The sequence below is a fragment of the Parambassis ranga genome, chromosome 21 (genome assembly GCF_900634625.1).
Source record: "Parambassis ranga chromosome 21, fParRan2.1, whole genome shotgun sequence".
NCBI classification, from domain to species: Eukaryota; Metazoa; Chordata; class Actinopteri; family Ambassidae; genus Parambassis; species Parambassis ranga.
The window spans coordinates 3,421,556-3,447,460 of NC_041041.1; the positions used below are offsets into that span (position 1 = coordinate 3,421,556).

At 44.2% G+C, this 25,905-nt stretch overlaps 2 protein-coding genes and 1 pseudogene across 3 annotated transcripts; 2 read left to right on the forward strand and 1 right to left on the reverse strand.

Annotated features, from left to right (window-relative positions):
- Positions 1-1,305: 1,305 nt before the first annotated feature.
- On the forward strand, positions 1,306-9,172 carry LOC114426812 (solute carrier family 22 member 5-like; annotated as a pseudogene).
- Positions 8,345-23,739, forward strand: sestd1 (SEC14 and spectrin domains 1). 2 transcript variants are annotated; one of them, XM_028393821.1, is made up of 19 exons: positions 8,345-8,613; positions 10,894-10,963; positions 11,052-11,160; positions 13,145-13,235; positions 13,331-13,444; positions 15,159-15,272; positions 15,368-15,465; positions 15,551-15,606; positions 17,650-17,736; positions 18,362-18,519; positions 19,856-19,978; positions 20,584-20,778; positions 20,931-21,045; positions 21,138-21,303; positions 21,385-21,466; positions 21,546-21,668; positions 21,779-21,970; positions 22,054-22,157; positions 22,327-23,739. In XM_028393821.1, exons 2-19 carry the CDS (start codon positions 10,894-10,896, stop codon positions 22,601-22,603), a joined length of 2,274 nt encoding a protein of 757 aa, XP_028249622.1. In that variant the 5' UTR covers positions 8,345-8,613; the 3' UTR covers positions 22,604-23,739. The 2 variants fall into 2 exon arrangements, with proteins under 2 accessions (XP_028249622.1, XP_028249623.1); XM_028393822.1 differs by having other exon boundaries at positions 22,330-23,739.
- On the reverse strand, positions 23,728-25,905 carry dnajc15 (DnaJ (Hsp40) homolog, subfamily C, member 15). Its single transcript, XM_028393823.1, has 6 exons — positions 25,801-25,905; positions 25,085-25,136; positions 24,884-24,957; positions 24,629-24,705; positions 24,444-24,514; positions 23,728-24,083 (listed from the first exon to the last, which is right to left on the reverse strand). Exons 1-6 carry the CDS (start codon positions 25,903-25,905, stop codon positions 24,013-24,015), a joined length of 450 nt encoding a protein of 149 aa, XP_028249624.1. The 3' UTR covers positions 23,728-24,012.

The window sequence follows — 25,905 nt, forward strand, 5'->3', positions numbered from 1 at the left end:
ATGCATTTCCTGTATATTTGATAGGACACAAGGGATTCTTCGGACCCAGTGTCTATCTGCATTTTCACTGGATGACCTTCTAATAGAGGTTTGGAAACTCAGTTGGCTACTGGAGCCAGCAAGGTGACCTGTTTTGCCGCACCTAAAACATGGGCCTTGTACACTGCTTTGACTGCTTGCAACTTTATGCACTCTTCCAGTACCGTTCAATTGTTGCACTACTTTAGATGCCATTTCCATGGTCACATTGATATTGATGGCTTTTTCAAGGGACAAGTCACTTTCAGTCAATAGCTTTTTCTGTGCTGCTTCATTTCTCAATCCACACACCAGTCTGTCCCTCAAAGTGTCATTTAACACATCTTTAAACTCACAGTGCTCAGCTAGTTTCCTTAAAGCTGCTACAAACATGGTGACAGACTCCCCTTCTTCTTGATTTCGCTTATGAAATCTGAATCTCTCTGCTATGACAAAGGGCTTAGGTGAAAAGTGGCTTGTCAAAGTATCAACAGTCTCTTGGTATGTTTTACTGCCTGGTTTAGCTGGTTGCAGCAAGTTGCGAAGCAAGTTAAATGTCTTTGGGCCTATTACATTAAAAAATGTGGGCACCTTTTTTTCATCCTTGATTCCATTAGCTTCCGCAAAATAGCCAAAACGCTCCTTATACGAGCTCCACTGCTCCATGTTTTTATCAAATGGAACGACTGAGCCGATAACTCCTGCCATCCTGCGCCTGGTTATACAGCTTGTGCCACTTATTAAAACTGTCTTACATTTCAGCTGTTACAGTCAAGGCATGAATCTCCTTCACCACTAATTGTCGCTCCGTCCTTCTCCACACCTCACAAACAGTTTCCTCCACGGACCTGGTCGTTGGTCCAGAGCGTGGGTGCAGTCTATCACCTGGAGCTCCGCGATACGCAGAAAACTCAAAAACTGCACCGTCGCAGGTTCAGATGTCCTCGTCGCCACTTTATTATATATTCCACCTTTTTTCAGGTGAGGGTAATGAAGAAACATTTCTTAGGAATGACACAATTTATTAGCCTCTGGCAGCAACTTGGCAGAGCTCAAAAACACACTCTAAGACAGGGGCATTCTCCAAAACATTACGTACTTACGTACAACGTAACTACGGTTACCCGTAAGGACCAAAATACGTGACGCAACTATTCCCCATCACCGTGACAACCAGCCTAACAAAACGACAAACGAATCACTACTAGACTAACACAATATATGGCTCCTACAACTGCAAAGGAAACATGACAGTGAGACAGCACACAACAGAAGGAGTCCGGTAAAATGCAGGATTACGAGGCGTCCGTGTCGTTCCTGGGCACCTGGGGCCCCTTCCAGAGGAGAGTCTTCTTCCTGCTCTGTGTCACCTGCATTCCATGCGGATACAACATCCTGTCCGTCATCTTCCTGCTCGCCAGCCCTCCCCACCACTGCCACATTCCCACCCACAGCAACCTTAGCCAGCAGTGGATCCAAGCCAGCATCCCTGTACAGGTCAGGACCAGAGCCAGGAGACTTAAAGGTGTCTCTGTGTGTGACTGAGTGATTCATTTTTTTCTTTTGTACCTAAATGTTTTGCATGTACCATATGTTGTACCAAATATGTTTTGTTTTCAAAATATTAATAAAAATTCAAAAGCCATTTAACATTGAAGTCTATGAGAGAGCCCTTCAATGAGGGTCATCTGCCAAATGTATCTCCTCCTACAAATTTCAAGCTACAGACTCCATTTTAGTCTTAAAACGCTCACGAGATGCTGCTCTATCAAACTTGTATTCAGAATTTTCTAATTCCGAATCGTTTCCATGCGCCAGGCTCTCAAAGTTGGAGTGGTTTTTGAGGTCTCCTCTGCTGTTACCATGGTGACAGGCTGACACACAGAGGCATATAAAGCTCTGAATTGCTCTGATTCTCCAGCAATTCAGAGCAATCCTTCACATCAGCATTCAAAGCAAAGCTTCAGCTGCAGCAATCAAACTTTTCTAGTTTATACTAAAGTTTGACACATGTGGTTTGTTGCATTAAGTAGCTTTAACCTGTAAAACATATACTGTAAAAATATTTGTCATTGCAGATGTATTTTTTTTACAGTGTGTTTATGTACGTTACCCTCCCTCCTGCTGTGGGACAGAACAGAAACATCTATGATGTTGTTCTCTGTCACCAGGTGGTGTCCGGGCAGCCAAAGAGAAGCAGCTGCAGCCGGTATGATCTGGACCTGCTGCAGAACCTGTCTGCTTTGGGACTCAGACCCAGCCAGGGTCTGATTCAGAACCAGTCTGCGCTCGGATTGGGTCCAGAGGTCAACCTGTTCAGCCTGAAGCAGGAGGGCTGTAAAGATGGATGGACCTACAGTACAGAGTACTACAAGCACACTGTGGTCACTGAGGTACTGCTGCTGTGGAGGGGGTGCGGGTCGATCGCGTGCCATTTAAAAAATGTTTTCATGTTAGTCTATCACCTATCCTCATGGTGCCTCAAAGATCTTTTATAACTAAAATGTCTCACTCTGTCCTGATCACCCATGCCGTTGCGTGTTTGTGTGTGTATGTAGTGTGTGTAAGATCGAAGGAGTGAGAGCTCTTAGCGTTAATACAAGACCTTTGAGGCAAGTTTTTGGGCCGTGTAGCCTGATGCCAGTTTAGACTGGATGCTGCGCGCTGTGTTTTTATAATGTTCTTCAATCATGGTGCTCTGGCTCGTTAGTTAGCTAACTTGTTAGCTAGCCTCTGCTAACATAAGTCCGTCCGTCCATCCATGACGTGCTGATTAACATTACACTAAAGTAGGAACAGCAGTTTAAAATGGATGGATGGATGAAGTAGGAAGATTTTGCTCAGCTAGTTTTATCATTTAAAGCACAGTAAAAATAGTGATTATTATTTTTTTATTGCCTTTATTATCATCCATTTAGCAGCCTCTCTCTTCACTTATTGCCCACAGCCTGCCCCATGACACATTTGTACTGAAAAATGTAATTTAACTACACATTGTTATTTTGAATTTGATAAAGGTGTGTAATTTTAAGATTTCTGTGTTGATTATTATAACCTGTTTATATATACTGTTCATATATCCTAAAATGAAAATCAATTATATAGACTGTTGGGCCCACTAATCATTGACGACAGCAGCAGGCAGAGATGAGAAACTGGAACTGACTAGAACTCAGTCTGTTACACTGTGTGACAATCTGAGGAGCTGAGCGATGGGGTCAAGAACGTAAACACATGACTGCAAATCTCTGGAATAAAAACATAATAATAACTCGATCATTTATTAATATAACTTTATTCAGGAGTATCTGCTGCTGGTGAGCCTGTCAACCAAGAGGGAGGAAGAAAGAGAAATAAAAGATAGAAAAGCAGCAGATAGACTGAGCTAAGAGCTGCGCGGAGGTGAAAGTTCAGACTATAAAAACCTGAACCACATGGACTCTAGATGTTAGGACCCAAAGGAGGAAATGCTGCAGATCTTTCTCCAAGAAAATGAAAGTTTCTGAGACACTGGACCAGAAACCTTAAACACAAGCGGATCAGGAACTTTAAATTTGTGCTTCTTGTCTTGAAGTGTATCTTTATCTGTCTGCTTACTTACTGCATTGTGCCTTCATTATGTGCCTTGTATTTTGTGTATGCCTCATTGTAGGTACATTTTTTTACACTTTATATTTATCTTTAGTTTTTAGTTACATGTTATATGTTGCGGAGTGAAAAGTAACGCAATTTCGATTCTCTGTATGTCCAGCACATATAGCAGATTTGACAATAAAGCTGACTTTGACTTTGACTTGACTGCTTTGTGCTCCAGAGTGAACTCACTGGGTTGATGATACATTCATATCTGCTCTTTGTCCTGCAGTTTAACCTGGTGTGCAGCGACCAGTGGAAGCAGCCTCTTACCTCTCTCGCCTACTTCCTGGGAGGCGTCTGTGGATGCTTCTTCTCTGGACTGATCTCTGACCGGTACAGTTAACTCTGCTGGTCTTCATGTTTATCATCTCATGTGGCTGACTTTGTTTGTGCTGAAGGTTTGGCAGGAAGCCGGTCTTGTTTGGTACCATCGCCCTGCTCAGCATCTTCAGCAGCGCTGTGGCTTTGGCTCCATCCTGGCCGGTCTTCATCGTGCTGTTCTTCATGCTGGGTCTGGGTCAGATCTCCTGCTACGTTGCCATGTTTGTACTGGGTGAGTGTAAGGCCTTCTGCAACTGCTGGTGATGTTCATGGAGTCCCATTGGAGGACAGTACAGGATCATCTGAAGTTAAAAACTAATACTGAAAATGCCGAGTTTGTTTTGTGACTTTCCGAATTTCTTCTGCAGGTTCAGAGATCCTGATCGGTTCTTCCAGAGTTCTCTTCTCCAGCCTGGGCTTGCCTATTGCTTATGGGCTCGGCATGATGATGCTGCCCTGCACCGCCTACCTCGTCAGCAGCTGGAGACAGCTGGCTCTGATCATGGCCATGCCCGGCCTGGCCTGTTTCCCCCTCTGGTGGTAAGATGTCCCTGTGCTTATCTTCATGCTGTGTTCATCATTCCTGGCCTGGATCACAAAGTGCCAGTTTCCACCCTTTGTATTTGTCCACCAGTCTGATCCCGGAGTCTCCTCGCTGGCTGGTGTCCCGTGGTCGTGTGCAGGAGGCCGACCACCTGCTGAGGTCAGCTGCTCTGGAGAACCTAGTGGACGCTCCACCTGTCATCTTCCCCTCAGCCGCTGTGAGAGTCTCAGACTTTGTTTAGCATGCGATAAACGGCTGAGCATTAGAGTGAAGCGCTTCTGTCTCTCTGCAGGTGGAACAAAGTGAAAGCCATGAGGTGGAGTCCTTCGGCTTCCTGGATCTGCTGAGGACCACAAACATTCGAAGTATCACCCTCAAACTGTGGCTCATCTGGTGAGTTTATGCAAGAAGTTTTAATGTCAACATTAAGTTAACCATAGAAGAAGAATACTAATGACGACACTTTTTCAGGTTCTCTATAAGCATCAGCTACTACGGAGTGTCTTTCAACCTGTCTAGTGTTTCTGGGAGTCCCTTCTTAAACTACTTCTTGCTGGCGGCTGTTGAGCTCCCAGCATCCATCGCCAGCTGGCTGGCTGCACGCAGCCTCCCCCGCTACCTGTCATTTATCGCCTTCTCCCTGCTCCCTGTCCCCTGCTGGGGACGGTAGCGCTGCTTCTCATTCAGGTCACCCTGCACAGTAAGTAAGATCAGCAGGTACAGTTTATTAGTTTGATTGCCGTTCCTAGGCAACTTCAACTTCCAAAAAATGTTTTCCAAAAAATTATAGTTTTTCAAATATTAAGCAATTTGATGTCATTTTTAACATGAAAGTCTATGAGAGAGCCCTTCAACAAGGGTCATCTGCCAAATGTATCTCCTCCTACAAATGTCAATTTTTGTCTTAAAACGCTCATTAGATGCTGCTCTATCAAGCTTGTATTCAGGATTTTCTAATTCCGAATCGTTTTGTTTTTTTTTAGGTCTCCTCTGCTTTTACCATGGTGACAGGCTGACACACAGAGGCATACAAAGCTCTGAATTGCTCTGATTCTCCAGCAATTCAGAGCAATCCTTCACATCAGCATTCAAAGCAATGCTTCAGCTGCAGCAATCAAACTTGCATTTTCTTCATTTTCTTCTTATTCTAGCTACAGTATGAATGTGTAGGTTATTGTTTCTCTGCCTGAATGGCTTCATAAATCCTATGACAAACCTCCACCCTCTGACCTCTTAAAATCTCTTTCTCACTGCAGCCCCGCGCACACCACCCAACATGTTGATAAATCCCTGGCTTGACAGGCCTGCCATGCTTGGTTACGGTTGCTAAGATGTGATGGGACAGTTGCTGTTTGGGACAGCAGTTGAAGGAACGGCCACTTGCTTATTTCACAATGTTCCTCTCCTCACATCCCCTCTCCTTCCTGCAGACCATCCAGACAGCACCCTGTTCCTGGTGCTGCTGGGTAAATTTGGCGTCATGGCTGGCAACGGGGTGTTGTACATCTACACTGGAGAGCTATCTCCGACTGGCATCAGGACCACGGCCATGTCGTCCTGCGTCATGTTCTCCAGGGTGGGGTCCTCACTTTCCCCATACCTCCTGCAGCTGGGTGAGCCAGCTTGTGACATCACACATTTGGTCTCACTGTTTTTTTTGCATTTTTGTTGCTTTTTTTTTCTACTTTTATTCATTGTTTCCAGATGTGTTCTATCCGTTCCTGCCATGGACCATTGTGGGTTGTCTGTCACTTCTCAGTGTTCTGTTCTCCATCTTCCTGCCGGAGACTTTTAGAAAACCACTGCCGGACACCATCTACCAGATGCCACCCACACAACAGTATGTTTACACACTGCTTGTACAAGAACAGGCTGCTTTTGCATGGGCATGGTCTGATGAGTCATAAGCTTAATTTTTAGTTGTTTATGTGAATTTATCTGCCACAGGGTTGGATTTTAAATATCTTTCTGGTGTTCAAGCAACAATTTACAGAGACGCATGAACCTGCCTCACTGATGCAGTTCTCCTCAACTGCTTTATAGGTTCAGGTGGCCTTGGGCTTTCGTGCCTCCCCCATGATGATAGGAAATCAGTGAAAGACACTGCACCTGAGATCATCTGCACCTATAATCACCCTGACACTGTGTCAGAACAGCAGTGCTGTTTTTACCATCCACCAGCGGGCGACTTGCGAACAGAAGATCTGCAGAGAGTGATGCATTCACTGACACCAAGTTGAAACAACAGATTTGCATCTTTTTTTGTTTTTGATGCAGTACAAAGAGAGAGCGAGAGAGACCGCAACTGTACATTAAATAAATGATAAACTGCCACAATTGTCCTATGTTTCCATCAGATAAAGGTCACAGAGCTGTTTAGTGCACATAAAAACTAGTTTACTGTTTCCCTCATTGATTGAAATGGTGGTGCATTCATGATAATGTTGATGTTATGAATGAACAACTCATTGAAGTTTAACATGAATATGAATACTAGAAAAGGGCATTTCCTGAAGAAAATGAAAGTTTGATTGCTGCAGCTGAAGCATTGCTTTGAATGCTGATGTGAAGGATTGCTCTGAATTGCTGGAGAATCAGAGCAATTCAGAGCTTTGTATGCCTCTGTGTGTCAGCCTGTCACCATGGTAACAGCAGAGGAGACCTCAAAAACCACTCCAACTTTGAGAGCCTGGCACGCGGAAACGATTCGGAATTAGTAAATTCTGAATACAAGTTTGATAGAGCAGCATCTAATGAGCGTTTTAAGCTTGAAATTTGTAGGAGGAGATACATTTGGCAGATGACCCTCGTTGAAGGGCTCTCTCATAGACTTCAATGTTAAAAATGACGCAGAAATTGCTGAAACTGCTTAATATTTGAAAAATTATAATTTTTTAAGTTGACCCGGAATGCCATCTGTGAGAGGAACATTTCGATAGTTGAATGGCTGAAATGTATACTGAAGATACGCTGCGCCAAAAAACGTACGGAAGGAGATTTGGTGATATGAATATTTAGTTGTGTAAAAACAGAGTTTACAGTTTTGATTGAACCAGTATGATTGGAGACAAATAAATAAGTTGTGTAAATATTTGGTATTCTGTATGAATTGATTAATCCTAAATAAATGTATATAAACGAGTAAATAATGTGTTGTTCTTGATTCTTTTGTTTGTTACAGTGACATGGTCAAATGTTGTAAACCATTTGTAGAATTTTTTGTGGTTTTGTGGTTTCTGAGGGCACATGAACGCCTCAGTGGTCTGAACAGGGCGGGGCGGGGCTTAATTTGACTGTTTCCCCGCCCCGGAAATACAGCTTCAGCCTCATCAAGTTTTACAGGATTTTACCGGATTTTTGAAACTAGACTTTCAAAATAAAAGCTACAATTGCTGAAACAAAACCCATAAAAACATGCGTGTAGCTGTGAGTTCAGTTCCGGAGTATCTCTCTCTGGTCCACACTTACTGCGCCCACAATCCTTTGGTACCCAACGATGATTTTAACTCTACAAATACAGTTCCAATGTTGAGAGTGACTATAAAATAAAATAAAAAAATTAATGAATGAATAAGATTTATTGCCGTTCTTTATGCGAAACTAGCTTCTCAGATAAAAAGTGTACAATCATATTTACAGTATAAATTAAAACTAGTAAATAAATAACGCCTTCAAATCCCTGGCACCAAAGATAAAGACAACAAATAAAGAGCTTAATCGGTCAGAAAATGTGGAGAAACATGTTGATTCAGTCCATCGCAGCTCCTTGGGGCTTTTATTTTGAATGTCTCTCTACCGGAAGTCACCTATTTTGATTGCGCTTCACTGAGGCTGCGCAGAGCAGCGAGCACCGCCGCCTGCTCTGTCTGTGAGTCCACTGTTGTTCAAAGCGAATCGAGAAACAAACTGAGCCCTGCTCTGTTTTTAATGGAACACGGGTCCGGATACTGCTGATCAATCAGCCCGGGAGGAGAAGAGGAGGAAGAGGAGGCGAGGAAGAGCTGCAGAGCACAAGGAGAACCAGAGGAGCAGAGGAGGAGGACTGGGAGGAAAAAAATCCGGACGCTGTAAAATGCTACAGATTTGACTGCAAGGTAAGAAAAGCCGCCGGATCAATACTTAAAAGCTGATCGATCCTAAAGTTGTCGATAGTGAAAGGATCGGGCTGCGGTGCGGTGCGGTGCGGGGAGGTGAGAGCCGCAGCAGCCCGCAGCCCGCAGCTGCTGAATGTAGGTCATTGTGTCTGTGGGCCGAGCCGAACCAAGCCGAGACAAACCGAGCCGGGCCGGGCCACCCTTCAGCCGCAGCCAGGCCGCAGGCAGGCAGGCAGGCTGAGGAGGAGGAGGAGGATGAAGGTGAAGCCCTGCAGCAGGACAGAGTGACTGACTGGTGCTGCATCAATAATCTCATTTATCCACACATGTGCTCTACATCTGCAGAAACATAAAAGTATTAAAGTTTAATCCCGAATAAGTTCAGTAACAGTGTAAATGTAAGATAAATAAACCAACATGGTAGAAAATAAGAGAAACTATCATTGATTGGTGGGATTAAATCTTCATCGTTGACACATGAAGTTCAGTGTTTGGATTAAAACATGTGTTCATGTGCCTCATCAGGCTGTGGGTGTGGTCTCTGGAGCAGATTAAATAACAACTGCCTTCAGTTTTCAATTCAAATATGGCTAAACCCTGTAATGTGACACTGCACGTTCGGAAAGGACCGAGCTCAGGCAGAAAAACAGCCACGTTTGGTTGGAAAGGCTTCAGTGGTTAAGGAAAATTCACTTTTAAAGGCCTTAGCTGTGAAAAATGTCTGAATAAAAATCCTAAATAAGCAGATAAAGCCTCCACATCGTGTCATGGTCACAGTTTTAATGCTTTTTTTGTGCTGAAATGTTCAACGTGTACCTTTCAACAATCCAGCAGTAACTCAAAGAATTTGATTAACGAGGTAAAACCAAAAAATGAGTCCTTCACTACAAAACCACTAATAATTATGTAGCTGCTGAACTTTTCCTTTAAAGGAAAATGACGCCGCAGAATGGGGAAGGTTCATGAGACAGTAACACACGATGCAGAGTGAGAAGTAAAACAACACAGATGTTACAGTGACAGAAATGTAAACTGACTGATTTACTGGCTGGCTGCTCTGACTGCTCCAACACACTGATGGAGCAGGCGGTAAATCACAGGCCGAGCTGCAGCCAAGAATCGGAATCTGCTGGGAGGAGCGCCAGCGGAGAGAAAATCCTTCTGGAAAGTCACTGCTGTCATATTCATATGAAACAAGCCGTGATCTGATCTGCTGCCGTCCTGCAGCTCGTGGGGTCGGTGTGTTCATCACCTCTGTTTACCTGCAGTGTGTTTGTTTGCTCTGCTCTGATGAAGAATCTTTTAAATATTGACGCTCTAGGAGCTGAGACCACAGCGTGCATCTGAACCTGTGGGTTAGTGTCTTTACCTGTGAGGGAGACTGTGGGCCTGTACGTTAACCTTTGAGGCTCTGGACTGCATCAGCAACAACCTCTGAAACTCTGGGCTTGTGAGCTAGCCTGTGAGCTCCTGGACAAAGCATGTGAGCTGGCCTGCTGAGCTCAGAGGCTGTTGTTGTGAGTCTGTGAGACTTGAGCTTGTGATGGTTCCATTGGACGAGCATCTAAGGCTGTGGGCTAGTATCTGAGTAAGCTAGCCTGTGAGACTCTGCGCTGCATCTAAACTTCTTGGCTGGAGTCTGAACTTTTGAGGCAGCCTCACAGACTCCGGTGTAGTGTTTAAAGTGGTGACACACAGCTCTACTGATGCTCTTCTCAACTGTATTTTGGATATCAGAGTCTGGGTGGTATGAAACACTTTGAGTCTTTGGGCTAGGGTTGGAAGTTGTTTGTGCCTGTGTTGGTGCCATTAGACTCACATCCAAGGCTGTGTCTGAGACTACAGGCAGGTGTCTGAGCTTAACCTTTGAGATTTTAGATTAGACCTGAACCTGTGTCTCTGAGGCCAACATCTGAGTCTATAAACTAGTTTTTGAGACAGTGTTAAGGTATCTACATTTCTGGGCTACCCTTCAAACTTTGGGCTAGAATCTGAACTTGTGAGCTTGCTCTGGAGCCTCTGGACTGGCATCTGAACTTGTAAATTAGCCTTTTAGACGATGGGCTCGATCTGAACTTGTGGGTTATTGTCTGAGACTGTAAACTCGTCATTAAGCGTGTATGCGAGCCTGAGAGACTGGGTACACAGCTGGATTTGTTGGTAGTTGTCTGAGACTGTGGACAAGCACCTGGTTGCACCTGGTTGTGAACAAGCACCAAGTTGTGAGCTAGCCTTTTTCTTTGTTTGGAGCAGTGAACCTTTCCTTATGTGTGTTCACAGATGTCCAGCGTTACCATGGAAGCGACCAACATCCTCCCCGTCCTCAAGAAGAAACTTGCCTTCCTGTCAGGTAAAAAAAAACTTCATGTCTATATTGATCAGGATCCTCCTCAGAAACTGTTCAGTAATCAGACTTCTCTGTTTTTGTTTTGTTATAGGGGGCAAAGACCGGCGCAGTGGTCTGATCCTGACCATCCCTCTCAATTCAGATCAGACCAGCATGGAGGAGCTCAGCGCCACTCTGGACTACTTGCTCAGCATTCCCAGGTAGACACACACAGACACAAACACACACATGCACAGAGTCACAGGCAGTTTGTGTGTCTGTTTGGTTTCATCCTGAAAGACTTCAGACATGAGCTGCTGGATCTGGTGTTTCGGCTTCAGTGTGTTCAGACAAACTGAAGACTGCCCAGTCCTTTGCAGAGTTTTGGCAGCTCAGCAGATAATTCAGCCTTTTTTTCCATTTCTGCACTACAGATGTCTTTGAGTTGCTTTGGACTCATTATCACTTCATTTATTTCCTCTCAAACACATCGCACAAGCTGTTTGAAACTCTGTTTGTGATGAATGGCCCATAAGACACAGACACAGCCTCTAAATGGTGTTGAAGTTACAGATATATGTCAGAGGGTTTGAGTCTGCACTCGCCAAAGTAGAAAAAGCATCCAACAATCCACCTGCAGGATCACCTCGCCCTGCAGTGGGGACCAGTTCTTTGACCCTCAATTTCACCTGACGTTGGTGGCTATAGGACAGACATGGTGACCTGTAAAGCAGAAGTGTAGCACGGTCTGCATGCTAGGCCCAGCTGGGTAACGCTCATATTAATCCTGCTGTTCACTGGTCACTTATGAAGTGACACTTTATGGGTTTCATTCGTTGATTTCCAGTGATGGAGGAAGTACTGAAGCTTGGTACTTAAGTACAAGTACAAATACCCAGCAAAATACTACTTAAGTAAAAGTCTTAAGTACTTTTAAATGTACGTAAAGTATTAAAAGTAAAAGTACTCACACACTGAATATATATGATTGAGTTCCACTGCAAAGGATCTGAACAGGTTAAAATAATCAAAGAAATCATCTTAAATTAAAATGGACCATGTGTAGTTAATGTACATGTCCAGTCCAGACGCAGCTATGGACAGGTCTGTGTGTCATGAGGCAGGCTGTGGGCATCAAGTGAACAGAGAGGCTGCTGATAACAAACAGGCATTCAGCATGTTTACTGTGTCAGTGTTCCTGCTGTAGATTCATGTTATGATTCATGTTAATCAGATATTAATGGATGGACCTGTGTTAGCAGACAGCAGCTAACTAGTTAGCTAACTGAGCCAGAGCACCGGCTTCATGACTGAGGCTCATTATAGAAACACAGCTGGCAGCGTGACACCACCTCCATGCAGAGTCTGACCTCTCATCAGTCCAGCACTGTGTTCATCACATGGAACAAGGAACTACAGACACTGTAGAAATGTAGTGGAGTAGAAAGTACAGGTAACAGCTGCAACATGGAATGGAGTCAAAGTATAAAGTATGCACTATTATTTTTACTTAAGTAAAGTAGAAATACATACAAATTACTTAAGTACAGTAACAAAGTACAAATACTTAGTTACATTCCACCACTGGTGATTTCCTGTCCGTCAACATGATTAAATCACATCTAGTGGTGCAATATATATACAGTAGCACATGATGGTACAGGCTAGCACTAGCATGCTAACTTAAAATACAAACTTTTAGTTTAAAATGCTGTCTGCTCTGTTTGTAGTTTTTCCTGCTGGGTGTGACAGCACTGTGAGAGCTGAGAACAAAGCAGCAATTTGCTGGGAAATTCTATCCCATAATACTAAAATAAGATGTGTGTTTTAATGAACTATAATTATCTTTGAGGGGAAAAAATGACACCATGTTTATAAGCAAGCAAGTCTGTGAGTGTTCAGCAGTTGAGCTGGATGTTTTTACTGCGGAATGAATCCATTTGTTACAAAACATATTTTAAAATTGAGACATTTTTGAGTAAACATCTCAAATAAACATCATTGTTTTTCATCCGTGGGTCAAAAAAGGCAGTTTTTAAAATATTACCTTCACTGTTCTGACATTTAAATTTAAAAGAATGAATCACATGATTGTATGAAGCCAACATGCCGACTGAACATTAGAGATGATTTGAGTGGGGTGACTCAGATGATGTCTGTATGACCGGGAAGCTGGATGTAAACGTTGTGTCTGCTCTGTCTCAGTGAGAAGTGTAAAGCTCGAGGTTTCACCGTGATCGTGGACGGACGGAGGTCTCAGTGGAACATAGTGAAGACGGTGGTGCTCATGCTGCAGGTACAAACACATGTAACGTCCCTGCAGACACGACATGCATCGCTGCATTAGCCGCTCCGGGTTTCCACACACTGATGCTGCTGCTGCTGTTTCAGAATGTGATCCCAGCTGAGGTGTCGCTGGTCTGCGTGGTGAAGCCAGATGAATTCTGGGATAAGAAGGTCACACACTTCTGCTTCTGGAAGGAGAAAGACCGGCTGGGCTTTGAGGTGAGGTTTCCTCTGTGTTTTCTCTTCACCCTCACTGTGTTGTTCCAGTCCAAGCAGTGGAGCAACATTCATCATGTTACAAAATGTTAGCATGTTAGCGGCTGCATTCAGCTGAGAGCATCTCTCGGTCTAAATTTAGCCTCGCAGTGGTGTTGCGGGCTATGATTACTGTGTGTGCTGTTTAGTTGGCAGATGAAGTAAACAGATGTGGGACAGATAACAGTAATAACAGCAGAGCTGACATTGTTCATTTTCCTTCACATTGTTTTGTACTGAATCCAAATACCTCACACAACACAACACAACACAACAACACAACACAGATCCCACTGTTCCCATCCCTTCATCTCCTCCCTGCGGGTGTATCCTCTTTTCTTTCTTTTTCTTTTTTTTTCCACAAATCTTCTAAAAAAACAAAAATAATAGTTTCTAGCTGTTCTGAGGAGCCGCAGTCCAAATGGCTGCGTGACAGAGAAATGTGGGGCCAGTTTGAAAACCCAAGGTTTTAATCTAACTTTGGAATAACCCCAGAGACAAACAGGCCGTTTGTATTTCAAGCTTTTGTTCTTGTGAGCACACAAACAAACACACACACACACACTCTTCTGATTTGTGTTGTCACCTGATATGAAACTGAGCCGGTTATAATAACCTTGAGCATCATTAACAGTCCTGAGTGCTGCTGGAAACCTGAGCCAGGATCAATGCATTGTGTGTCTGTGTGTGTGTGTGTGAGGTGACTGTGTGTGTCTGTGTGTGTGTGTGTGTGTGTGTGTGTGTGTGAGATTTTTTGTCCGACCTCCTCCTCAATTACAACAGATGGTTTTACTGACAGAGTTCAGTAGTCACTGTGACCCAGATTTCTGCAGCCATGTTGGCTCCCTGGTTGTTGCCACGGTAACAGAGCAAGTTGATGGTTTATGAAAGTTGTTGCGGAAGGATAATCCATCACGGTCAATGTTAAGATGAAGTCAGAGTGGAGTTTATCTTTGTAACACTGTGAGTGTAACTCTGCCTGCTCCTGCCTTCAGGGAGTGAAACCCACTTCATCCTGATGGTAATGTCCTTGTTGTTTTGCTTGTTTTGTGAGCTGTCAGATTTAAAAACATGCATTTGGTGAGTAAACTACACGTGTTACAGCAATCATCTGCAATTTATTCCAACACTTAGACACACACTCAGCTGCTGGTAGGGTAGATTCCATTGAGGGTGCTGAAATCTGACTCATCCCAACTATGGAGTATGTTTGTGGATGACACAGTGGGGTGTGTGTCATACAGCTGTTCTAATGTCTGACTTAACATTTAAATAAACACACACACACACACATTCTCTGAAATGAGTCCAGTTTCTCTGCCAGGATCAGCTGCAGTGACAACTGGAAGACAGACTCGCTGCCAGCTGTCTTCTCACGGCTGTACATTCACTGTGGTGAATGTAGTGCAGGATGAAACATATTTACAGGAGACATGTTGACTCAGTTCTCCTGAACCTAGAAGCTAGTCTCTTGTAAACCCTTCCATCAGCTTGCAGGCTGTTTTTACAAACCCTGAACGCCTTTATCTCCTGATGCAGAGGGGCTGAGGGAGAAGGTTGTCTTGTGATCCTGCTGAAGCTCGATTTAAACCGTCATTCAACAAATATGTGTTAAAGTTTGCCTCAAAGCTCAGTGTCTCCTTCTTAACCCTCATACCTGTTGGCTGTTAACACACAGGTGATCCTGGTTTCAGCCAATAAACTGACCCGTTACATTGAACCCTGTCAGCTGACGGACGACTTTGGAGGAAGTCTGGACTACGACCACAGTGACTGGCTCAACAAGAGGCTGGTGTGTAACCGGCTTGTTTACAATCGATCGATTTTACACTGATTGATATTACCCTCCTGGCTCGTTGTCATGGTAACCTCCTTTACCCATTGCAGGTTTTTGAGAAGTTTACAAAGGAGTCGACGTCGCTGCTGGACGAGCTGTCGATCATTAATGATGGTGACAAGAGCAGCGGCTCGGTGGATAAGGACAAGTATGTACACACACACACACACAGACACACAGCAGCAGCAGACGTAGATGTAATCCAGAGGTGTGTGCCTGTCTGTCCTCTGCAGATCAGCTGACTGCACCCTCCTGCCGTCCTTTGACCCTGAGACCGTCCTACAGACCGGTAAGTGTGTGTTTTCTCTGTTTTTAATCCTCTTTCAGACTCGCCTGCACTCATGTAAATATGATGGCGGCAGATTAAAAACAGCAGCCGGTGTGACGCGGCATCCAGGTTAAACATCCTCTGTTAGATATATTTCCCTTATTTTATGCGCAGGTTTTAACATAAATTTAAAGTGAGGAGTAATTTGACCAAATGATGGTAAATATGATGAAATGTTGACGATCAGCCTATTTGTTCCTGTAGTCCACAGTGATGTCTGCGACTGTTTCCTCCTGTAAAGAATCACAGCGCACAGTAAATAAAGTTTTCAGGTCGAGCGAGCAGCGCGAGGATTAAGGATTCCTCCATGATAAAGCGCAGACATGATGGTTGACCGAGCAATAAGTTTCCAGTCCTCCAAACATTAATGCACACAGAGAAAATAAATGATAAAAAAAGTCATGTCTAATGATGACTCTGCTGGAAAAAAAAGGGCGGGGGGGCAGCTTAGCTTGTTGATCACTGTGTGATTAAATAGTTAATTACTTCTGGATTTCCGCTGGGAGTGTGAAATCCACAGCAGTGATTTCCATCGTTTTAACTGCAGCACAACAGGGACACACAACGAGGAAATGTTGCACTAATAGACTTTTACTTTGAAAGATAATAACTTGATTTGTTTATCATGTCTGTGCTGATCATGTCACAAGTGTGTGGGCTAAGATCGCTGTCAAATTTTTATCACAGGGTTTGATTAGAAGCCACAATTAATTGCACATTTTTTAAATCGCCTCTTATATTGTATATGATATGTTCTAAATGTACCTTAAAAGGGAAGTGGAGACACTTTGTGCTGCTTTATGCAAATGTACGGTATGTTTTTTTTATTATAACTTGCAAAACAATGGCAAAAACTGTCCAGAACAACCTTTAAAGGATTGCCTGCTCAGAACATCAGAAACGGTGCTTCCACTGTTTAATATCTGACAATAGGGCGATTTAAATGAAACTGTTGTTGCTTCAGTTTGATGTGATCACAAGACACACAATCTCGCTCTCTTTCTCCCACAGGGGAGTGAATTTGATTCTTTAACTCGGTGAAAGTTTGATTTCATAATCCTGGTGACTAAAAATATTGTTGTTGAGTGTCATCATGTGCAAAAGCAGGAAAACAGAGGTGAAAGCATCACGCCTCAGCTGTGCACTCGTATAGTCTCTCACCTAGAGAGAGAGAGAGAGAGAGAGAGAGAGAGAGTCAAAAAGTAAAGGTGTTAAAATAAATGTGTGTTAATGCTTATTGAATTTGACAGCACTGGTTAAAAATAGTCTCCCTTCTACTTTTACACGTTAGTCTGGTGGTCACTGTGCATTCAGATGCCTTTTCTTCAGAAGCTGGCGTCTTGAACAGCAATGACCTCATCATCACATTCGAAATAATGACCAGAGAGCTCCTCCCACATCATGGGGGAAGAGGTAGAAGGACGCTGGCAGCCATCAGTGCTGGGGCTAGTGATAGTGTGACCTTTATCCAGGTAGTTCAACAGCAGCTCTCCCCTTTACAACCCAGGAAACAGAAGCCATCACTGTGATGCAGGTCTTACTGATTTGGACACAAACTCAGCTGCTCTGATTGTTTTTCGGTTGAAAGAATGGGGTCTAACTGGTTGAGTACAGCTCTGGATCCACCTAAAAATAGCAGATCGTCCTCTGACATGAAGCTGTGTGCAGTGTGTGTAGCAGCTGTGGATCCAAACAGCCAGGGCCGGGTTTTCAGGGCTCTGTGTGACCTGGAGGAGGAGAGGAGGAGGTGCTGGATGCTAATAAGAGGTCTAGATAATCAGACTAAGTGTGAAAGATGATGGATGGATGTGTGTGTGCACTGTACTGAGCAGCAGCCTGTGTGTGTGTTGGGCAGAGGTGAAAGCAGCCTTTGTTTGTGGTACCACCCTCCTCCCTCCACCAGCTCCCTTCATAATGTAACAGCATGTGTGCACAAACACTGATGCATTATTGTCTTAGATGCTTTTATAACATCCTGTTAAATCCCAACCTGTCTGTCTGCAGGTCACGAGCTGCTGTCGGAGCTGCAGCAGCGCCGTTTTAACGGCTCAGAGGGAGGAGGAGGAGGCGGCGGCGGAGGAGGACAGGGAGGTGAGGAGGCAGCTGTCGGTTATCCACATGTCCCCGTGATGGCCCAGCTCAGACAGACGGGTGCAGAGATGGATGAATAAAGGGTGTTATCTGCACTGTTTGGTGCATGTCTTGTCTCTGAACTGCTGGAGCTTGGCAGTGGTTCAGCTGTTCCAGAGCACTGTGCAGGACACTACAGCATGAGTGGATGCAGCGTAGACTGATGTATTGTTGTGTACCAAGAGCCATTCAAATGAGATTTAGGTAGAGATGGTGCAGTGTAACACGAAGAAGAACACATTTTCAATGTGAGTCAGAGAAGTGTCACATCAATACTCAGTGCCATTAATAGCAGAAATGATTTATAGCTGATAATCTGCTAGTTTGCTAGCAACACAAGCTAAGGAGTGGGGCTAAGTGAATCTTAGACATTATATTATTTTCTCCCACCGGTGGGATATAAGTCCAAACACTGCAAACTAATTAACAGGCACATGTTTGGGATGTATGAGGAAGCCAGCGTACTCAGAAAACCCAGACAGGCACAGGGGCGATCATTCAAACTCCACACAGAAAGGCCCCAGACTAATTCAACCCTTGAACCCACATCCAGTGTCTGACCCCCTCTGTGACCTCTGACCTGCAGGTCCAGCCTGGCGCCCCATGGAGGAGGAGCTGCTGGCTCAGCCTCAAGTGATGAAGCTGCTGGACTCCCTCAGGGAGCAGTACACCAAGTACCAGGAGGTCTGCAGGCAGCGAAACAAGCGCACCCAGCTGGATGAGATCCACACCAAGGTCATGCAGGTAACACGGCCAGACATGCAGTGCACGCACACATGCATACGTTTGGATGCTCTCACCCTCGCGTAGCGCCAGGCTAGCTGTATTTCCTGAAATAATGGTCTCTGCTCCTTCATACTGAAGCTCATGGTACTGAACATAGCTCTTTGTCCTGCTACAGTGTTAGCTTAGCCTTTGACGTCTAACCTTCAGAAGCGTGTCAGTGAGCAGCCTCAATCATTTCAGGAGTAGTCCAGTAGAAGTAGTCCATTCTATAGTTTCTGGGAGTTCCTACAGCCACAGGGGTTGGTGGGTAGCACTAACACCACCACCACCACCGTCTTGGAGATGAGCCTGGGGGTTGCCATAGTAACCGGAACATGTCGGTCGCTAGCCTGGAGGATTTTCTGCGTGTGTGTGTGGGGGTTGGCCTAATTCTGGATCGAACTCTGTGTGTGTGTGTTTGCTCTTGAAGGCATCACTGACCTCAGAAATACAATTAAGTCCTAATACTGACACACACACATCTGTACGTCTCTGTGTTGTCATGCAGATATAACTTTTGACGAAGTGCTCATCTCCACACAAGAATGAATAAAAATGCTTGGATGCCCTGATCACTGCACATTGTCCCGATTATAGGAAATCAATCATTTTACACAATTTAAACTTACATTTACAGGGAGATGTGAACATGGTCCTTCACAGTGATTTATACCTCATCCATACCAATGCTCTGATCTGCAGAACTATCAGACTGCAGAATGCTGCGTTTGACCAATCAGAATGGATTAATTGATTTTTGTGGAGATTTCTGCATTTATTTATCAGTTCTTCTGACCTTTTAAATGTGACGTCTGCAGCCCTTGTTGTGATGTCACTGCTGATGCATTCATTCTTGGTTTTTACTTACAAACTTGGACAAAGATGTGAGGCATTAATCCTGAGGGTCACACAGGACACACAGTTGCATGCTGGGAAATGTCGGATAGTCGTCTGATCAGCTTGTTGTCATTTGTGAAGTCCCCACTCGTCCTACATATTAGTTGCAGGATATTAATGCTATACAGCGCATCATGATGGATAATAAGTGAACTCAATGACCTAGAGAAGGGTAGCGTGTGAGAGCCCCCTGCTGGTCACTCCTATACGCTGCAGCCTAGAGAAACTACCTATATTTCTTCTGTAGGAGTTCATCAAGGCAGCTGTGGCTCAGGTGACAGAGTGTGGTTGCACTATTGGTGTGTGCTTGTCTGTATGTTTGAAAAGTTAAATGGTAAGTAGGTAGTAGGTAGAAAAAGCTCTGTATAAACACAAACCAGACAGTCACCAGGTTTCCCCTTGTCTCTGTTTCTGTCAGGTGGTCAACTGGCTGCAGGGTCCTGGTTCAGAGCTGCTGAAGACTCATCAAGCGATCGGAGACTCGATGCGAGCGGCTCAGGCCCTGCAGCAGAAACACGAGGAGATCGAGAGCCAGCACAGCGTAATGACACACACACACACACACACACACACACACACACACACACACACACACAGGGCATCATGTGACAAACTGATTAATCAGATTTGGGGTTAAAAACAGATCTGAGAAGGAACAAATTCACTCTCAGTGGATTTCACATGATACTTGGTGTCAGTGTCTGCAGACACAGAGAAACATGTTATTTTTCATTTACACCATTACATCCAGAATACAAAGAAAGGTCAGATTTTTATCTTTCTAGTGGTGCTTAAACACATCATGTGGGAGGTGTGGGAGGCCAAATTAGGGATTCTCTAAACAACAAACAAACAAATGTGCTCCTCGGTTTAACTGAGAAGCCACGACTGACTCATCTGCAACCACATCTCATCTGTTAGCGACTCATGTTTAGCAGTGCTGGAAGGTGGTGTTATTATGATGTAAGCAGAATGTTTCTCCAGATACCACAATTTTCAGTCAGTCAGACTTAGTTCACACTCAGTATAGTAACACATCATGATCTGATATCATCACATCCTACAGCTTTGAGTTGAACATTTTAACCTGAAAACCTGTCAAAGATGTGAACTGTGGTCTGACTCGGTGTGTCTGTGTCTTTATAGGAGTGGTTTGCAGTGTACGTGGAGCTGAACCAGCAGATCGCTGCCTTGCTCAGCGCTGGGGAGGAGGAGGAAGTGGCAGAGCTGAAGACGCTGCAGCAGCAGCTGAGCGACGTCTGCTACCGACAGGCAGCTCACCTGGAGAGCCGCCAGAATGTCCTGCAGGCGGCGCAGGGCTTCCACAGCACCACACAGGAGGTAACGGTTACTGTGGTACAGAGATGAGCTAGCTTAGCACAAAAACTGTTAGCCTTGTGATGTGATGCGATGTGAAAATATTATAAGATGAAGCTGAAAATGTGCTAAGATGGAAAAATCAGCAGCCATAGAGGTTATGTCCGTCTGTGCAGTTGTCGCAGCAGTTGGACGGTCTACTGGGCATGCTCTGTGCTGATGTGGCACCAGCTGACGGAGCATCGATTCAGCAAAACCTCAAACTTCTGGAGGAGAAGCTGCAGACTGTCGGTTTGTACTAATTATCTGATTATTTTCCTCTAAAATAAAGCCAGGTGTGGTGAAATTCCTCTGCAGCATTAACTGTTCTGTCCTCTGTGTAGAAGGCGGTCTTACATCCTTGCGCCAGAAGGGGGCGCAGTTGCTGGAGCAGATGTGTGGCCAGCCATCATGGCCTCTGGAGGAAACTGAGAGCCCAGCTGGGGAGCAGCAAGACAACATTCAGCAAATCCAGGGTGTGATGGAGGAGATGCAGCTCCGCAAGCAGAGGTTACTCATTAATGCACATAATGAACACCGCAGCCACAAGGAAGGGTCCTTAATTAGTACTTGTGTGTGTGTGTGTCGCAGGTGTGAAGACATGGTGGATGTACGGAGACTGAAGATGCTACAGATGGTCCAGCTGTTCAAATGTGAAGAAGATGCTTTACAAGTAAGACTCTTAGCAACAACAACAAAACAAAAATACACATATAGTGCACTTCCTGTGATGTGTGTGTGTGTGTGTTCAGGCTGTAGAGTGGCTAAGTGAGCTGTTGGATGCCTTGTTGAAGACTCATGTCAGACTAGGAGACGACGCTCAGGAAACCAGGACCATGTTGGACAAACACAGAAAGTTCGTTGACGTTGCTCAGGTGAGTTTAACATGCTAAGATTTGAAGTGGTGCATCCATAGAAGCAGGTTAGAATTTCTTTGGTAGTTTATAGAAATGAACAGTCGGCACCTTTCTGTCTTCTCTGTCAGAGCACCTACGACTACGGCCGTCAGCTGCTGCAGGCCACTGTCGTCCTCTGTCAGTCTCTGCGCTGCACGACGCGCTCGTCCGGAGACACTCTGCCGAGACTCAACCGAGTCTGGAAGCAATTCAGCGTCAGTGCTGAGGAGAGGCAACAGAGACTGGAGCTGGCTCTGAACTTCCACACAACCGCTGAGAGGGTGGGACAGGCAGAGACAGAGAGGTCATGTGTGCAAGTTCAGTAACCAGATTTGACAGCTGCTATTTTTTTGGACTGTTTCAGGTGTTGCAGCAGGAATATGTGGACACAGAGTCTTTGGATGACGTGGACTCTTTGGGGAAAACTCTGCTGGACAGACTGACCATGCCTGTTATCTTCCCTGATGGGTAAAAACACGCATTAAATTTTAACTTTTGAGGACATGCGTCCTTTAAAATAAGACCCCTTTAACCCTGTATAATAATGTGCGTTGTGGGGACCTTCTTTTTGTCGCCACCTGGACACACGTCATAATGTATTAATACAAGCTCCTAACTTGCATTGTGTTAATTTCAGAAGCGAGCAGTACTTTGGGAGTCCCAGCGACACAGCGGCGGCAGCAGAGGGTGTGAGAGAGCGCCTCCTGCTGGTTGAGGAGCGAAGGCTCCAGCAACAGGAGGCCAGGCTTCAGAATGAAGATGAGGAGGAGGGAGTGCTAAACGGGCAGGATGCAAGGCTCGATGTGATCGGAGAGGAACTGAGTGAGAAAGAGGAGCAAGATGATGATGAAGAGGAGGAGGAAGGTGCGGGGCAACAGGATGAAGACTTGGATAGGTCTACGCAGGATTGCTAATAGATTGCTGATGACGTGAAACCGGGCAGCCTTAACGAAGCTCCTTAGCAAAAATACTGGAATCATTTACTGGAGTAGTTAACATCTGCGTCTCTTGACGGCTTTGTTGATAATAATCATCTGTAAAATAACCCATTCTGGATGCTGCTCATTTAAATGGGCGGAGCTAATATGGTGCTTACACCAACGCCTCATGGATCCTCGTCCTGCAGCACCTTTCCCGTACATTTCTCTCATGGACGTCATTAGGTTACAGCTACTGACGGCTACAAAGCGGCTTTAAAGTTGAACTGAAATCTAAATTCTCCTAATGTGTAAGATACTCAGCCAGAAGTTAGCCACATGCTACAGGTTTCTTTCCTTTTGGCAGTTTTTTGGAACACAACCCAGCCTCTATATTCAAGGGATGACAGATGTAAAAGTTAGCTTAGCATTAGCCAAACAATACTGGACTTAGAGGCTTTCTATGGCGGCATAAGCAGCTGTAACCTGGAAGATTTGGTGGCGGCAGCTTCATCGCTTTATCGTTAGTAACGGTGTGTAAGTAAGTATCTGAAGATCCAACCGCTGCACCTTTCAGACATCCTCCTAACTTTTTAAAAGGCATCTCCTCTGGAGACTTAACTCAAACCAACCCAACAGAGGAAGAGGCAAAATATTTAACAATCCAGAGCATGATAATAAACACGTTGATGCCAACACTTTTTTTGGCAAGTGGATTTAATGAAATGACACAAGGTGAAACACAAAGATTTGTCTTTAGCATAACAGAGTTTCAGTTTCAGTTCCACTTTAAGCCAGCTGTCTAGACATCTCCTCTTAAAATGGATCATAGTGGAGATCCAACCTGCGACGCTTGCTCTGGTCCAGACTGACCACAGAGACTGATGTGACCTCTGACTGCAGTCTGGGGTCATTAAACCACCGAGACTGAAGATCATTTGAGGACACTGTTACGTAAGAACAGGAAACTTTTGTATTTATTTCCTTTTGCTTCGAGCAAACCCTCTAATTGGTTGGTATTTTTGACCAGTTAACTGGTGCTCTAAGTGTAACCGCTAGATACTGTGTCATGCTTTCTCTCCCCTCCCACATTTACCATGACATTCTCTAAATAAAGAGGCTTCTGAAGTTGACATCTGGGCTCATTCATTCATTTTGATAACCACTGTGAAGGTTTAAAAATGTTATATATTATCACTTCCACATAAACTGTTTAAATATGGAAGACCTCAGAATTTATTACTATTATTAGATATATTAAATAGATCATTATATACTGTCTTTCCAAAACTGCAAAGTTAATCTTCTTCACTGTCTTGCAGGACTCTGAGCAGATGCCTGTGTGTGGTGTTGCTGCTGATGGAGAGCTGAGAGAATGTTAAAGTGTTCGTTAGTAACAGCGCAGGTCATCGGCGGGTCTCTTTATCCAAAAGGTCCTTGGCCTCGTTGATCTTTGCAGCGAGATACGGTGACCCACCTACACACACACACACAAACACACCAGCTTTAATAAGAGGCAGTGGAGCTTTACTGTAACCCACAGCCAGCCAAGCTGTGAAAACCACACTGAGCGATGACATCTGCAGTCGGTGTGTGACAGAAGCAATTACCCCAAATATTGAGTGTCATATTCAGTGTGACAGTCCTGTCTTCAATACATTACAAAGTCAAATTTTTTTTCAAGGACATGGGTCTTATTTTCCTATACGTGATCTCACTATGTGCACGAAACCCAAACAAATAATTGAGAAAATAAATTATAGGCTGGAAATGTGACCTTTAGATACAGTACACTATCAGAAATATGGAGTTAAGTGCAACACAGGTTTGAGCTTACCTTTATCTGGATGATTCAGGACCATGATCCTCCGATGTGCCTCCCGTACTTTGGCCTTAGTGCTAACTGGGCTAAAAGAGACACAAATAATGCATCCATTTAATGAATCATAAATCATCACTGTCCTCAAACAGCTGCATAAAAAAAAATGGGACTTGTGTTAAAATTTGTTTACTGAAACACACCTGATGCCAAGAACCAGGCTGGCCTCTCGTTTGGACATCTTCTGCTCAAAGCCCCCTTTATAATATGATGAGAAAGCCTAAAAGGACACAAAACAGCATGAGCCAACAAATTCTGAAGAAAAAAAGGCACGGACCTAAATAAGAAACCTTTAACTTATTAATTATTATTACCTAAATCTATACCACATTTTTCACATGTGGTCTAGTTTTCTTTGGTAAGATTATTTTCTGGAGAGGAACACATTAATTACTCACTGATGAGGGCATCTTCTTGACAGTTTCCGAGAACATTTGTCCAAGAGGCTTCCATAAATGGAAAACATAGCGGCCTGGGAGTCAGACACACAAAAAATAAAGTGAAAAGAGCAATAAAAGCATAAAAATAATAAGCACTGAAACAATTCTCACAATTAATTCATTGATGTATCACATTATTGATCATAAATCTATTCATACCTGCAAAACCTGCAGCAGCAACACTGAGTCCGACTGCAATCAGAGTCCCTCCCTGTCAGCAAAACAACACATTCACCACATTACACAGTTCCCTCAACTGACTGAAGGGTTTACATTTAGAAAACTCGACAGTGTGAGCCTAATACAGCCTAATTGAGTCAAACTCAAAAAGTATTAATTGCAATAAGGGACCACATGCCTATAACAATATAGTATATAATATAAACAGCTTTTAGATCTTTTAATACAGTCATAATGACAGACATGTGTTATGTAATAAATTCAGCGCCTCTCCCACAGCCTGCTGTTGCACACATGGTCAATAACAGATGTTTTTCAGCATCATACAGAACAAATCAGGGAACAGAGACATGTTGGAGATGAAGCAGGATCAGTTTGGAGACGTTCCTTGTTATAATAATAATATATAATGAATACCAGGTACATTTTCGCTTAATAACATCGTTCGATACAGAGTAAATAAAGACGTGGTCGGTTGTCCTAAAAGCTAAATGATACCAAACCACTGCTTATGTATATTTAACATCTTGTTCACTCTCTTCTAGCTAGCTGTGTGTACCTGATGCAAGACTTCTCATCAACGTGCAGCTAGCGGTCACTGAGGTTAGCTAACACCGGCTCTAGCAGCTACAAAATCCTCCTTGTTTAATTTGACAGGCTCCATAAAGGTCTTCAGCGTTGAAACGAATACTTACCAGTCGTCTGTCTATATCTGCGTCACCTCTAACGTTTGTTTTTGGAGTATATTCAGCGTATCGCATGTCGTCTCCATTCGCGGTCAAACCTCCGGTGTTCGCCAT

Excerpts from the sequence above, each read along its gene's own strand:
- sestd1 (XM_028393821.1), top strand. The coding sequence starts at position 10,894 with ATGTCCAGCGTTACCATGGAAGCGACCAACATCCTCCCCGTCCTCAAG. Across the intron at positions 13,445-15,158 it reads AAGACCGGCTGGGCTTTGAG|GTGATCCTGGTTTCAGCCAA; the intron begins GTGAGGTTTCCT and ends GTTAACACACAG. Across the intron at positions 21,971-22,053 it reads TCCACACAACCGCTGAGAGG|GTGTTGCAGCAGGAATATGT; the intron begins GTGGGACAGGCA and ends GGACTGTTTCAG.
- dnajc15 (XM_028393823.1), bottom strand. The coding sequence starts at position 25,905 with ATGGCGAACACCGGAGGTTTGACCGCGAATGGAGACGACATGCGATAC. Across the intron at positions 24,706-24,883 it reads TCAAGAAGATGCCCTCATCA|GCTTTCTCATCATATTATAA; the intron begins GTGAGTAATTAA and ends GTGTCCTTTTAG. Across the intron at positions 24,515-24,628 it reads AGCCTGGTTCTTGGCATCAG|CCCAGTTAGCACTAAGGCCA; the intron begins GTGTGTTTCAGT and ends TGTCTCTTTTAG.